Source organism: Polypterus senegalus, chromosome 8 (genome assembly GCF_016835505.1).
Source record: "Polypterus senegalus isolate Bchr_013 chromosome 8, ASM1683550v1, whole genome shotgun sequence".
NCBI classification, from domain to species: Eukaryota; Metazoa; Chordata; class Cladistia; order Polypteriformes; family Polypteridae; genus Polypterus; species Polypterus senegalus.
The window spans coordinates 70,787,990-70,804,258 of record NC_053161.1 but is presented as its reverse complement, the minus strand read 5'-3'; the positions used below and the strand labels follow the sequence as shown (position 1 = coordinate 70,804,258).

The following is a 16,269-nucleotide window of genomic DNA, read 5'->3' as shown; positions in this document are numbered from 1 at the left end:
TAAAGAAATACTTTATTCAATAGTCAGAAATTCTATACAATATATGTAAATCAATATTAAAATCCTTCATTTTTTGTCTTTCATCATCTATTCATTTGGTGACCACTTCAAGAACATTGTGTTTTTTTTTTGTTTTGTTTTTTGTTCTAACAGCTGGAGTACAGGTAGGTAAAGTAGAAAACATCACACAGTCAGTCAGAGGCTGGAATTGAGCTAATATGATTGTGGTGTATAACAACATACTATAGATACATAAATAATAACGGCCTAAAACTATATTGGTAAATGTAAATGTGAAGGTGATGTGTTATGAACAATAAAATGGAACACCTCATAGTGTCTAAACCATCTAACGCTGAAGAAGGTGATTACATTCTAAGCATTTCACTGTATTTGTATATTAAAACACCCAACTGTTTTTTTATTTTAATGTGTTCTGTAATTTTGCTTAGATGACAAGTTATAATGAAACATCTCTGCTTTTTCCCTTTCTTGACACTACCAATTCATTTCAAACTGCAAAAGTCATCTGACAAATACGATGCTATCAAGAAACACATGAACTTGTGTAGCATGATCAGACTGTTGTAAGGAAAGTTCTTGCCTTAACATTCACAGAAGGAGTAGTAGTAGTAGTATTTCCAGTTATATAAAATACAGAGAAATTCATTATGTTGTCACACTCTGGTGCATTATAAAACAGAAGGTATTTAAATACAGACTTTGATTTTATTTAAATGAAATTCTATGCTGAAGATTAGGTAACAGGGTCTGATCCCAGACCAGATTTTAGAAACTGAAGAAGTGGATGGCAGTGAGGATGATATAAAAGAGTATAAAAAGGGTAATTCATTCGCCAAAAAAAAAAAATATAAAAAGGTTGAGGATATATAAAGTAAAAGTCAATAGTGGGAAAAATACATACTCAAACTAGGTATTAAAACCTCCCAAAAAAGCAAAGTGTTTCCTATGCAATTAATTAAGTTTCTGGAGAAAACAAAATAAAATGAATAAACTGAACTAAACCCAATTGCACCCTTTTTAAGCAGTCAAAGAAACAAGGCAGTTTATTTTAGCTGCAATTTTACTCTTAAGATTTTATATAAAACTCCACTATCCATCTTCTTCTGTGATGTCTACCTTTAAAATGCCTATAAAAAAGCATTCATCCCCTTGCACATTTTATTTTCATACAATATTGATTCTCAGAGTTATTACTTAAACATACCTCCTGATCTTTTATATCCTAAAGCAGATTGTCTGTTCTGTTGTCTAGTCTCTTGTGTGTTTCCTTCTTTAGATCCTCCTTTGCATCATTTATTTTTTCCTCAAGTGCAGTAATCAATGCCTTCAGCTCGGATAGTTTGTTTCAGTCTTCTCCGTGCTCAATACAGTATGTATCCTGTTGGAGTTGATGCTATTGACTCACAGGGGGTTTTGGTAGTAGTAGCAGTACACAAAGGGGATAAAGAGGCCTTGCTTGGTTCTGATATCCCACCTGAGACTGCTGAATTCTTGTTGCCTGCCTCACTGGCAGTCTTGCTCCCACATTTGCCGTTGGCTGGAGCAGATACTGCAGTGTGAGGTCCTGGCTGATCCATTCCTTCGCTGGTCTCTTTCAATTCAGTCTGTGGCAGATCGTAATGTGAACTTGAGACTGACTTAAACTTAGATGCAAATTTAGCTGCCTTCTCTTTCTGACCCCTTGGTCTCCTGCTCATGCTTTTAATATACTTTGTAGAAAAGGCGCTATATAGGCACCTGGCCCGACACAGAAAGATACGGAGGCACGTATAAAAAGTACAATGCCTTTTATTTTTCTTCAGCTGTGTGACACGTCTTCCCCGTGCCACACAGCCCAAACACAGTCCTAAAATCACCAGGCACAAAACTCACAAACCACAATTCTCCACCACTCCTCCCAGACAAGCTTCGTCTCCTTCCTCCCAACTCTGGCTCTCCGAGTGGTGGTGGCTGGGCCCTTTTATAGCCCACCCGGAAGCGTTCCAGGTGATTAACCACCTGGTCCTAATTGCACTTCTGGGAGGGGCTGAAGGCCCGTCCAGCCAGGCTGTGGGAAGCAGGAAGCTCCCCCTAGCGGCCATGCCGGGCCCCAACCAAGCTGTGGAGGACTCCATCTCCCATGGAGCCCTGCGGGTGGTTGGGAAAACACCGTCGTCGGCCAGGGAGGCTGCCACCAAGCGTCCCGGGGGAGGTACTGGACTGTCCATGGCGGCTCCCCCCGGAACATAAGCAGCAGGGGCATCCCTGCCGGGCATGGGACTCGGCTGTCCTTCACAACTTGTAATTAAGGCCTCTTTGGTTGATTAAATACAGGATATCTTTGATAGATAATAAACTGCAAAGTGTTATATAAATTAACCATTAAGAAGCTAAATTCTTAAATAAACTAGAAATTTATAAATAACAGTTAATATTTAAAAATGTAAAATCTGGATTAGAATTGTTGACCAATTGGTAAAAAATGATTTGGCTTTTTAAGGCAACTAAACTGAAGTCATACCCATGTTACTTGAAGTGGTAACATGAAATTTAGACTGGGTGATGAATACGTGGCATTATGATAGTTCCCGAGGATTCATGCACCCATACAGATGGGTGAATCCACAGTGCAGTCTGCTAATGGGTGGTTTTGTAGGGAAGCACAGACCTTGGCTTGTGTGCAGATCAAAATGGGCCGACTTCAAAAGATGAAACATAGAAAATTTAAATAATAGTTTTTTAGCTAGTCTGATATCCAGAGAATAGAAAAAGACAAATCAGCCAAAAGTTTTCAAAAACCACAAAGCAAAAGCAGGATAAAAAAACGGTGAAAGTGCTAAACACAAGACACACCAGGGGAGTTCCAAATGGTGGAAGTTACAAAGGCTCCATGTGAGCTCCTGGGTTGTATTTTCCTGGGCCCTCTCATCTTGTGACTGCATATTTAGTGTTTAGTAGTGATAGACACAAAAGATGGGCTGGAGCCCAATAGTCAGCAAAATAAAGGACTTGGGGCAGCCACAGCCAGTTCCTAGACACTCTTGTTTATCATAAAGAGTTTTACTAATTGTATCCATTGCTATTTGGCATAGCAGTGTACTTAATCAGTTTGAAAAATCTTGCGGTGCATCATCAGTTTAAATATTGTAACTCCTATTCTCTTCTAGTCACCCCATGTAGGATAACTCAGTCACTCAGTGTAGGAAAAGTCCTACACATCATTGGGCTAACTGTATCCTTAACATCCTTTAAGACATAAATTATGTCAACTTCACCCAAAAAATCCATTATTGATTGTAGACAGCATCAACCAATTAAAAATATTTCATTTTAAAAAATATTTTAATAAGTTATTACTGTTAGATGTAGTAAAATTGTTGTGTGTATAGTATGGCGTTATTTCAGTGCCACTATTCTGAGCACACGTAAAAAAATATTGAGCGCACGTAAAAAGATTGCAAGTGCAAGTGTTGCATTTTGAAGAGAAATTTATTTTGAGCGTACAAAAGCTGAATTTGAGTGAACAAAATTCATTGCTGCGTGCAAAAAATGTATTTCAGTGTTTGCGCTTATCCATATACACACACAATAGCACCCCCTCTCGCTCAGTTTTTTCATTTGCGCTTGCTCGCAATGTGTTGCTTGTGCTCACAACATTCTCTGCTGCAAGCGCTCAACTCTCTGTACACCGTTATAAGTGTGCCACAAAACCAACCAATCACAGACTTGGTTTCAAAAATTCTGATTGGCTCTTACGGTCTCCAATCAGCTCGCTAGCTGCTGCATTCCGGAAACAGTCAGTTGGCATGGTTGTATAATGCAACTACATTATACTACACCAACGATAGTCTTAACAAATAATATATTTTAAAATAAAATAATTAAAGATATTATCCGCAAATTGGGGTTTAATTGAGTTTAGCTGGATTTAGCTACATTTCGGACTGTTTCCGGAATGCAGCAGCTAGCGAGCTGATTGGAGACCGTAAGAGCCAATCAGAATTTTTGAAACCAAGTCTGTGATTGGTTGGTTTTGTGGCACACTTATAACGGTGTACAGAGAGTTGAGCGCTTGCAGCAGAGAATGTTGTGAGCGCAAGCAACACATTACAGCAAGCGCAAATGAAAAACTGAGCGAGAGGGGTGCTATTGTGTGTGTGTATATGGATAAGTGCAAACACTGAAATACATTTTTTGCACGCAGCAATGAATTTTGTTCACTCAAATTCAGCTTTTGTACTCAAAATAAATTTCTCCTCAAAATGCAACACTTGCACTTGCAATATTTTTTTACGTGCGCTCAGAATAGTGGCACTGAAATAACGCCATAGTATAGAACACTGTGAAATTCTTACTTGCAGGTCTGAGCAACATGCAACCTGAATGTTATGGACAGAAGTAACCTAACTTATTCTAAAGAATGTAATGAAACTAAATCTCTCAGATTTCACAAAACAATAGAAACCATCTTACACAGATTTTCAAAATTAACTCACTGAAAATGTAGTAACTTATTACTATACTGTATACTGATTATTAGATTTGCTTCCACAAAGGCTCTCACTGAGCAGCCATTTTTAAGTACACCTGTCCTTTCCAAGACTAAGGGATAGAAGGCAAGTGCCAAAGGGCAAGGCTAACAACTTAAGTGGATGTGAACACAGCACTGTACTGGATGCCAGACTTGCAGTCATGAAAACATCAGGAACAACAATCCAAAATCTTAGGCATATTTCAGAATGAGCCACCATTGCTAAAATAAAATCCAGCAAAGGAAAATCCGTTTATGTGAAAGAAGGCAAAAAGTGAGACAAGACTGTTCTAGCATAAAAGATCCATTCAGACAAACAGCCAAATACAACAGTGGTGCAAAAAGAGGCCTGTCAGAAGGTTTTGTCATAGATGAAATATGGCAGCCTGGTGGCAGTTTGAAAAGAAAGACAAACACCTCAGGACTGAAAAAACAGCTGGTCTAATGAATCATGGTTCTTGTTCATTTATGCTGAGTTTAGGACAAGGATATCATGAAAAGCTTACCAATCACTGGATCCATCCTACTTCATTTGGTAGATGTAGAACAATATTTATCTGAACGTCGTGACTGATCTGGTACCTCCTATCATGTCTGTATTGTGCTCAAATGTATTTCAACCTGATAATGTTCATTGCATCGAATTTTGACACCGTTACAGACAACTCATTGATTCAAACCAAAACATTTTACAGAAATGGGCAAGACTCAACATTCAATGAAAAAGATTACATTTTTAAAGTTATAGGCGGACATCTTAGTGTATAAGTTGTATTTTTGACACCTACCCTTGTCAAAGGCATTTGCTGATCCCTTAAGCACCTCGAGGGTTAGAGCTGCTATTATATCCGCCTGTCTGGCTATGGCTTTGGCCCTCTCAACAGCTTCCGACCCAAGTGAGGTGATCAACTGTGTCCCATTTATGAGAGCCAGTCCCTTCAAAGTAAATACACGTGTTTAGTTCCAGATGTGCATTAGAGGAGATTTTTAGGTTTTTACATATATTTATATAGATAGAAATTCTAAGCCATGGTACAACAGAATGACTCTTAACCCACCATTTACCTTGTATTAACTTTCCCTCACTGTTACTTTCTCAGATCACTAAACTTTTTGTTTCTGCAGTTCCTGTTTTCCCAAGGCTCTCGTCTCTCTTTTTTACAGCTTCATTTTCCAGAGTGTTTTCTTTGCTTTTCTATTTCACTCACCCCCACCTTTTTCAGCAGTTACTGGCATTTAGGTCATTGTAAAAATATGAAATGTTTTTAAGAGGGGGAAAATTTTCAACAAAGTTTGCAAAAAGTGAGAAATACAAAAAATTGCATTGAATTAGATTACTATCAGTAGTCACTTCAGAGAAAAGCCAAGCAAAATGACATCTTTTATTGGCTAACTAAAAAGATTACAATATGCAAGCTTTCGAGGCAACTCAGGCCCCTTCTTCAGGCAAGATGTAATACAGAAAGTGGAGTTCCCTGTGTTTATATCCACACAATAGGACAAGAAACAACATTGGTAAATCTTTAAATGAAAAATCTTAAATGTAAAAAATTAATAGATTCATTCAGGCTAAAATTAATTTAACAAGATAGAGAAGAACAATGTATGGTCAAGATCTTTGGATAACTGTCCAACAAAGTCCTTTGAAGTCTGGATATAAACACAGGGAACTTCAGTTTCTGTATTACATCTTGCTTGAAGAAGGGGCCCGAGTTGCCTCGAAAGCTTACATATTGTAATCTTTTAAGTTAGCCAATAAAAGGTGTCATTTTGCTTGGCTTTTCTCCACATTCATAATGGCTAACACGGTACAACACCCTAGTACTACAGTATCACTTCAAGAAGGCTTAGTTCAAATCCAGCTCCCGCTGCTTTCCAGTGTCTGTGAAAGTTTTTCCTAGGATTCTTCAGTTGTCTTCCCTTATCACAAAGTCATTTAAGTTGGGTTAGTGAGTTTTAATATAATTGTGTTAACCTGCAATACGGAACCAGACAGATGGAGTACAGAAAATTGACTGTATATTTTACACCATTTGTTTCATGTTTTGCAATACACACTTTCATTCATTTTTCCATTTTCCGCATCTGTGTTTTTCATTATACAGTTTTGCGGAGCAGAACCTGCTTGTGTGTATTCAGTGGCCTGGTAGTCTCCACCTGCCTTCTTGACCCTTTCCGGACTTGTAATACAGTATGTTAATAAGACTATTCCAGGGGTTTGGGAATGCAGAGCTAGGCGTAACTATAAGACGTTTTACTGTTAATCACTCATCCTGCCCTGCTTATCTTCAGGATAACATGCTGGCTACTATAACTCAATTTGCATTTATGCCCACCTGTGTGTTGACACTGTTCTGTTGGTGGAGGTTCACATATGCATGTTCATCAACATTTGGGGCAGTGATCTTTATGTGCGTGCCATCAATCATACCAACAACTTAAGGAAAACCAGCAATGTTCGTGCATGTAGAGTGGTAGACAGAGAGAGCCAGAGGTTAGGAGCACATGCTGATACAGCGCATTGCTGCACTCACCACATGACAAACCAACTCAGGATCCCAGATTAGGACCCGAGTGCAGCCATGCAGTGGGCGATACTTCAGCACCACACTAGTTCTGATGGAGTGGAACCAGTGTGAGGTTGTTTTTTTGTTTTTTTTATGGTGGCTGCAGTGCCAATTCTGCCACCAACCCCCAGGTTTTTTCCTGCAGGTTGGAGGGCCTACATGCAGAGCTGGATGCAGATTAACGTCATACCCAGGATGGAGCAATTGTAGGTTAAGGGCCTTGTTCAAGAACCCAACAGAGCAAAGTCTCTTTTTGGCATTTATGGGATTCGAACCGGCAACCTTCCTATTGCCAGTGCATATCTCTACCATCAGAGCTATAAATATGCATATTGCATGTGTAGTATGGGCGTTCAAAGTTTGGTGGAATCTCTAAGAAATAGTTGGTTGTGACATAACCAAATAAATGCTATTGCAAAGCTTTCCCTGTGGCTAAAAAAACTTACGTTACCAACACTTTGATTTTGGCTGACAGCACAAGGCTTCTCCACATAAATGGATCAATCACATAACATATAAGATTTGTCATGAATATTATTCAATCTCTGCCAAATGAAAATCTTTTTACAAGATTATCCAGTTACTCCAAAACATGTGTGTGCCAATATCTTCCTAAATGCCATCTTCAGGCAGCTCACAAGCTCACCTAAAACAAGGTGAAGTTAGGGGTAGCTTCCTAAATTAGGAAAACTGATAAAATGCTTTTACTCCTTCTCCTAAGAGTAGGGCAAAATTTGCGTCATGCAGATATTTGAGCCAATTAGGATTATTTTCTTACATGTGAGATCATTGCAGGAAGAGAAATCAAACATAGGTAAATGGAGCTGTAAAGCAGCATTCCTAACCACTGCACCATATTTACTAAAAATTCATATAACACTGAATTGAAGTTATTTTCTTACCTCTTTAGCCTTAAGTGAGAGGGGTTTCAGTCCATGAGCCTGTAAAATCTAAAAGAAACTGATTTGAGTGTTTGGCTATTTGCATTCATGCAACTCCACTCACAAACACTTTTATATTTACATGCTTGGCATCAGCCCAGCCACACTTTGGAGACCACATCATTCCTTCTCCCATCAAGCCAAGTGCTAAATGAGACAGTGGGGCGAGATCTCCACTAGCACCAACTGTCCCCTTCTCTGGTATGAAGGATAAGCAGGAAGCTGTAAAGGGTTAATTATGCCGATGAAAATATGATAGCATTTTATATAAGCTTATCTTCATCAATTGAATCACCATAAACATCAGCAAACATACCATTGTAAGCTTCAATTATCTGGTGGAGTGTGTCTGGGGAAATGCCGCTGTATCCTTTGGCCAGTGCATTAATCCTTAATGCTAACAGCATACGGGCGCGCTCTGGATTCAGTGGCTTACCAACACCTAACCAAAACATAAATAAATAATGTAGGCAGCCATGAAGTTCAATCACTAGTCAACAGGTCACTGTCTTTTGGGGTTTTTTTTTTTTGTTTGTTTCCAGAGATTTCTAGTAAAAAGGGGCAAAGCTCCTAATTAAAAACTGGTTGGTTTTATGTACTAAAACAATGCCAGTCATACAAAGCATTACCACACCCGGGCACTTGAAACCCCACAGTCATCTTCTAAAGTGTGTGACAGTGTGAACGTGTACAGTGAGAAGATGTTTTATTCTGTCCAGGTGACATAATGGACCAGAACTGCACAGTGCAGCACTGTTTACTGCTGCTGTCTTTTAGGATTGAATGAGAGCAAGAGAAGACAAGAGTGAAAGGGACTATTCTGGCTGCTACAGTAACATTCAACTTGCCATTATTCAATGAGAGTTTCCCAAAAAAGCCTATTGCAGATCATGTACCCTAAATTGCCAGTATGCTCTTTATTTGCTGTTTCCCTAATATCTTCACAAACTTCAATATTTGTTTCTTACTATTTGTAATTTACAGTATGAATTACTTTCTTTATATGCAGTTTATTTTTATGTAGATTTTATATTCATTATTTTTGTTTTGTACATTGTGTGTTTTTACTCTGATTGAGAGCTACTCTGATAGGTGTAAATGGCAAATAAAGGCAGTGGCGTAGCTAGGGTTGGGCGAAGGGGGTGGTTCGCCCCAGAAGGCACTTTTTGGGGACGTTATTATTGGCCAAAAGGCTCAGTACAATTTGTGTGTAAGCAGCAGGCTTCAAAAATAATTTTCAGACTGTCCTTCTGTGATGGCATCACACACAGCAGTTGAAGTTTATGAGGCAATAACAAAAATAAACATGACACTGATAATTTCTAGGAAGATAAACAACTAATTTACAATTTATAATATCGTTTCGTAATAATTACAACTTGGCTTTTCAGTGCGTCTATACTATATTCTTGTCTAGTTGATGTTTATAAAAAATTATATGTGAAAAATTATTGCTGTTTCTCTATAAATTAATAAATCTATGCAAACTTTATCTTAATTTTTCTCTATATGTCATTTTAATTTTCTATTTTAATAGGTTAACATATTCAGATATGTTGGAGGAAAGCAAACTGAAGCACTGTCTGAACAAGTTTTACCTGTATGAATAATAATTCATGTTCAAAATGAGCACAGATGAGTAAATTAAAAGTCTTCAGTGCAAGGAAGCACATGGCACAAGTATAGTTTCCATGGACCTAACTGTCTGACCGTAAGGCACAAGGCACACATCGAGAAAAAGTCAATGTTAAGATCTGTAAAATTTTCCTGCCACCAGGTAACTCACCAAATTAAAAGTTTCGGATTTGCTTTGTGCCTAAAATACACTATTATGGTATGTCAGCTTAATGCCTTAATATAAATGCAGTAACTAGGACAGGCCAAAGGCTATAATGCCTCCACACAGCATTTGTACTGTGGTTAAGCTTAGAAGGCTCATGTGTTTCATGCCACTATTTAAAGATGGAGCTCATGGCACTATAAGTGTAACAGAGTCAAGATGCCTTACTGGTTCACAGCTGCTTTCTGCCCTGTGTGTCCAGCTGTTTTTTAAGGCTTGGGTGTCCTCCAGCCATGCATTGAGCAAGTAATAAGAAAATGGGTTGACTGAAGTACTGCACTTTATTTCATTTCCATTTACAACAATAAATAAATAAAATCAACATCCTACAGTATACTAATACACACAACTGTTAGATGTCCAAAATAACATTGAGTTGAGATTTGAAGTTCCCTAAAGTATTACTTTCCAGAACACTTAGCTAATTTATTCCATGTGTCTATCCTTCTTTGTGTGAAGAAAACATTTCTAACATTGGTGCCCTTAATAAACTTTCAACCATGTCTGCATGTTCTTGTTGCAGAATTTATTATAATGTAACAAATTTGAAAGGACTGTCAAAAATTCATAAATCTGGCTAAATGAAAATTTGTTGATCTTTTTTGTTTTCTAAAGGGTGATGATTTTGCTTACCTGCTGCTGAAGAGCGAACCACATTCTCTTGAAGTTCCCTATAATTAAAGTGAGAACAATATCATCATTACATAGCAGTGTACCATTCAGCAAATTGAAAGCATTCAAAGCAAATAAATAAGTCACATCACTCACACAATTTTCTCACTGGGAATCACAGTCTGAGCAAATTTGCCAAACCCTGTGGTTATTCCATAAACAACTGGGGAAGAAAAACAAAATGGATTACATTTGACTAGCAACTAGCTGAACAATTAGAAAAGAATGGAATCCATAATCATAATCAAAAAGAAGTTCACCTTTGCTTTCTTTAACTACATTCTCAACAACTTCCCAAGATTGTTTGACATTATTTTCAGCCTCTTTAGTCAACTACAACATACAGAATAAAAAAGAAACACTTAATGTAAATCATCTTTAAGTTTCTAGTAATAAGACACAGCTTTCCTTGAACATATCTAAAACAGTACTCAGGCCTAAATATACAGACTGCCAAAGGAACATAATTCAGACTTGTATGTTTTTGTCTTCTTTGTTTTTAATTAATTATATCTACTAAACACTGCAAAACACACATTTGGCCAGCAAAAATAGTTGTATTGTATTATTGATGAACTATAATGGGGCTATTTGCAAGGACAACATATATTGCTTACCTTAATTTTGTACATTCCTTTTCCTAAATTCACCACATCTCCTGTAGTGAGGGTGTTCCCATCTAAATACAAATACTATGAAACATTTTTAAAAGAGACATTAGCAAATAAAAGACCAAGGCCTGGCTTAAAAATTGATCATAGAGTGCCACCCCATAAATAATTACTTACTTCTTTTGGCTCCTGATATTTTTTTCTATAAACAAAATATAAAATTAAATTAGTAACTGATATGCCAGGAGCCTGTTTTTCAAAGCAGTATAGTTTGAAGAACTTTTTAAAAGCAAAAACTGAGCAAACTAGAAGTAATCTCAACAGATATACTACTATGAACAAAAAATTGCATTAAATATTCACATGCTGGATTTATAACTTGTCACTTCAGGGCCTTAAAAGTTGATATTCAGAGTTTTTTTTCCTTCTTTTTTTCTATTCTAATCAGTATCGTAGTGGAGTGAACTGTCGGATCCCATTCAGGGCTACTTTCAGCCTCGCTGCCAAAATGGGCTCTATCTGACCCTTTAGTGGAATAGGAAGATTCAGAAAATGGAAGGCTTGATGAACTTGCCAATTAAAAATTACTAAAACTAAAAATTGATTCCCAAAGATTTTTATATAAAATATTATTCTTACCTAATTTCAAATATAAGGCTGAAAATCGGCTATAATAAATTGTGGGGCAGTTGGCAATTAAACTGTAGAAAACATGAAAACTGATTCATATTCGTGACAGTGGGTGTATTCCTCATAAATAAGTCCTGGCTCAAAAGAGTCATAAAATTACATCTTTGGAAAAGGAAAAAAAACAGAATAAAAACTATACTTTTAATGAAGGATTTGGGAAGAATTCTAACATATGGACCAAAGATACAGTTTTGGAAACCTGACAAAATGCAACAAATACTTGAGGAAGACAAGCTGCCATGAACTGGTTCTGTAAGATTCAACCCTTTTCTACTTATTGATATGAACGTCAACTGCTCTCACCACTAGATAACATCTGAGAGTGCAAATGACATGAACACAACTGAACAAAATGATGCAGTGTGAGGATATATGTATGAAGATATGGTATATGCTTTACATTTCAGGCAGACTCCGGAGAATTGATCAGAGCCTGCTATAATGTTACAGTTGTTCCAGGAATAGCATTTTGTAGTTCTTTCAGTAAAATGCTTTATAAAATAGAAATGTAATAATTGAATACCAGCATGCTTGATGTGTTTTATATTACCTATATGCTGTAGGTATTTGGAGAGTACATTGTGCTAGCAATTTGGTTGATGAGACAGTTGCCGTATTTACTTTAACAATTATCATTGAGACTAGACAACTCGGTTTATGTGACCAATGAGAATATTATTCCAAAATGAAGATAATGTCTGATTCGTGTATTTTTCATTCTACAAATAGCAGCCAAAGAACACACAAACAGAAATCAAAGCGTGTACAGTCAATTGTTCAAATGAACTTCCATAATGGGGCAAGACAAGAATCGAGTCCAGAAGGTGCTTCAGACAGTAACGTGAAATTTTTAGAGAAGGTTCAGAAACAATTTGCTGCCCATTGTCGTTAAGTATATTTACACCTGCTTAATCACACACTGATTCATGAAAAGATAAACGAAAACGAGTTTAAAAAAGTTTTCAGATGAAGTAAAAATATTAAAAATATTTTAAATCAATTGTTGACTGAGATTATGACAATTCAGAATAAAATAAACTAATGAAAACATTGCAGTAACCCACATTAATGTCAACTAGAATTACAGTTTATTTAAGTGGCTGTTTCATTCCATTTCCATTGTCAAAGCCACTTTGTCCAGTTCAGAGTCAAAGGAGTTGGAGTCTTTCTTGTGGTCATCAGCCATAAAACAGAATCAAGTCTTACACAGTATAAGAAATGGAAGTAACACCTTACTTATCTGAGTGATGCCTTTTTACATGGTAATTTACAACATTTGAGATCAAATTGGTTACATTTCTTCTGCATTTCCAGTTAGAGCACAGGCAGTTGAAGTGACTTTCCTATTGTCACATAGTGTCAGTTGTGGGATTTGAACTCATAACCAGAGCGTTTGCAGTCCAATTTCTTAACCACTTTGCCATACAGCATTGCTTTATGTTGTGTTATACTACTTTATAATAATATCTTTATAATTAAGTTATTAACAAACACTAAACAGAGCTTAACTGATTACTAGTTTGTGTCTATACAAGTACTGTAGCTATAAAGGATTCTTATATCGGTAACAATAAAATAATTTTCATTAACTAGCAATTAACAAACATTACTGAATATACTGCTTATTTACCAATTATTTATTAAATTAGTTGTAGATCTTTATAATGTACCTAACAATTTAAAGATTGTTAAGGTTTATTAATGAAAGAAATTAATGTTGTTATAAACTGTTACCATTGTGTTTAATTATTTTAGAATCATGTTTTTAACCTAGCATTCAAGACTATGATTTTTCATTTTTACAATTAAATTGCCTTTAGTTGTCCAAGATTGCGATTTCTGTTTAGCATTCTCTGACTATTTAGCAATCAAACGTTCTTACTTTATTTAAGAAATCTAGTTTTACTTTTTTATTGAATGCCCTTTTGTTTATGTAGAGTGCAGACAAAGATTGCGTTGCAATCCCACCTTCTAAAATGTATCCATTACTCAAAAAGTATCATTTTTATATCTGTTACTTATTCTTTGTAATTATAGCTGAGAAAAATGCTTAATTTCATGTTTTCCTAGAGAATAAAGATCACAAAGGTTATGAAATGCTGTGTTTTAAGTTGGTACCAAATATTAAACAATAGTGAACCATTAATTCATGTTGGTAATCCACATCTCATTTATAGTCATATGCTCACAATGTGCACAATGCATGCATTTTCTCTAAAATATTGTTAAAGACATCCAGAAAATAAGAGTAGCACAAAGACTTAAAGTGCATTTAAACTGGATTGAAATCTAAAGACAGGACTCTTGATCACTGAATGAGTGGGTGAGGTTGCTGTTCAGATCAAAAGCTCGATCCTGTTTGAACATGCTCTAGATTCCTGTGGTATAGGAATGGATAAAAAAAAGTAATAAATAATTCTCAACATTTCTTCTCTTTTTTAAAATTGCCATCCACACCCTTACCACAATCTAGTACAATATTCTGCACACCCCTGAATTAAAATTTTGTAAATTGCTGTAAAATAAGGCTGTAAAATGCCCTGGTGATAAGCTCTGGCAAAACAACAAAAAAATTAGTGATTATATATTATATATAAATATAAATAAAAATGGATGGCGCCTGGGATTGAATTACTAATGGAACATAAGTGTAGGTAGAGGACAAAATGTAGTTTGGATGTCCCCCAAATTGATGCATGGTTCCTTCACTTTATCTATAATAGACAAAGTACCTTTCGATGAATGACTTAATCTCTTAATAGTTATGAGGGTTTTAAGATTAAAGGGACAGCTGAAGACACTAGGTAGAGCTCTAAGAGGTTAGTTTTATGAGCTCTCAAGGCCATTCCTGAGTTGGCAGTGCTAGCGGTGACAAGGGCCCAATTGGCAAGAGAAGACAGAGAGTAAATGAGCAGCAATCTAGCAGAAGGAGACTAGCACAGTTATTATTTGGGTGGGAAACTGGTCCAACCACTCTACACAACAGACAGGATAATTAACCTTGCTAAGGTAGGCCCAGAAATGCTTTTTGGGTTAGTGTACTTTATTTATTATTTGTATTATAGTCTCCAGGACCTTTTACAGTTCTGTTACTGTTATTTCTTTATATGTAACAAAGTAAGGCCATGTGGTGAAGTGGTTAAGACATTGAACTTCAAACCCCAAAGATGTCAGCTCAAATTCTACTATTGACAATGCGTGACCGTGAGTAAGTCACCAATTGTATCTCAGATTTTACATGTTGTCTTGGAAAAAGTCATCAGGTTAATAATAACAAAACATTTGTTTTGCCATTTACTGTATATGGGTTCAGGCTCTGCTCAAGAGTACCTCCTTCATGTAAGAATGTTAAAATGTATTTTGCTCTAGAACAGTGGTTCCTAAATTGAGGGTTGTGACCCCACCAACTATAGGATTTGTAAAATAAAACAAAAATTATTATTAACAAATATTTATTTTGTATATATGAACAAAAACAACTTTAAATATAAAAAAACAAAGTTATAGTAGTAATAAAAGTAAAAAAAAAAATGAATACGATGAATGTGGTTGTTTTGCAGAAACTAGCTTCTGAAATCTGGGCTCTTTATTCGATACAAAAACAATGCTATCATTTTCAAGTTCAAAGCAATTTCTTGCTTTTGTTTTGATGGCAGTCATAGACAAAAAAACTTAATTTGCATAAATACAGAGTTGCAAATGGGATCAAAAATTTAAGATTTTTGCTTGCAAGCTCTGGGTATTCTTGCATTCTTTTGCCCCAAAGCTGGCCTACCCAAAAAAAAAAAAAATGGTTTCAACACTCCATCAATAGATATTTCAGTAAGTTTTTCTTTCATATTTGTTGGAATTTCAGCCAGTTGATAGGAACTCTCCAAAAACAGATTCTATATCTAACATTCAATGTAGTAACTGTTTTTGAGTTTCTTCTGGAAAATACTCAAACAGCTGTTGTTTTAAATTGTGCAAACTAACTTGCTTGTCTGCAAAACCCAGCTCAGAGTTTACCACAATTATACATAGCTACATTTTCCAGGAGTTTTTGATCGCACTGGAATGAATAAATTTCTTTTTGTCAATTGAAGATGACCAGAAATCAGGTTTCTTTATAAATCCATTGATTTTATCCCTGGCTATTATTATGTTAACACTGTGGCCTTGCAAATTACTATTCAAAGTGTTTAAGTGTTTGAAAATATCAGTAAGAAAAGCCAGCCTAAGAAGCCAAACAGAATTGGAAAACAGGTTTGCGTATTTCGATTTCTCATCTTGCACATACATTAAGTTCTGCTCTTAACTGGAAAACTCTTTTCAAAACGTAACCCCTTGAAAGCCATCTCATTTCTGTGTGATAAAAAAAGATATTTACAGTATATAACAACCACGTCTTCACAAATGTTTAGAAAAATATGAT

General features: G+C 36.2%; 1 protein-coding gene across 4 annotated transcripts in view; it reads right to left on the bottom strand.

Annotated features, from left to right (window-relative positions):
• Positions 1-16,269, bottom strand: part of LOC120534023 (histidine ammonia-lyase-like) — an 80,692-nt gene that overhangs the window by 17,109 nt on the left and 47,314 nt on the right. For all 4 annotated transcript variants that reach the window (XM_039761241.1, XM_039761243.1, XM_039761242.1 and 1 more), the window contains 9 exons: positions 11,343-11,367; positions 11,172-11,246; positions 10,815-10,887; positions 10,651-10,717; positions 10,516-10,553; positions 8,359-8,484; positions 8,125-8,264; positions 8,004-8,051; positions 5,323-5,470 (listed from right to left, as the gene is read on the bottom strand). In XM_039761241.1, coding sequence (XP_039617175.1) covers positions 5,323-5,470; positions 8,004-8,051; positions 8,125-8,264; positions 8,359-8,484; positions 10,516-10,553; positions 10,651-10,717; positions 10,815-10,887; positions 11,172-11,246; positions 11,343-11,367 — 740 coding nt within the window. The remainder of the gene's footprint in view (positions 1-5,322; positions 5,471-8,003; positions 8,052-8,124; positions 8,265-8,358; positions 8,485-10,515; positions 10,554-10,650; positions 10,718-10,814; positions 10,888-11,171; positions 11,247-11,342; positions 11,368-16,269) is intronic.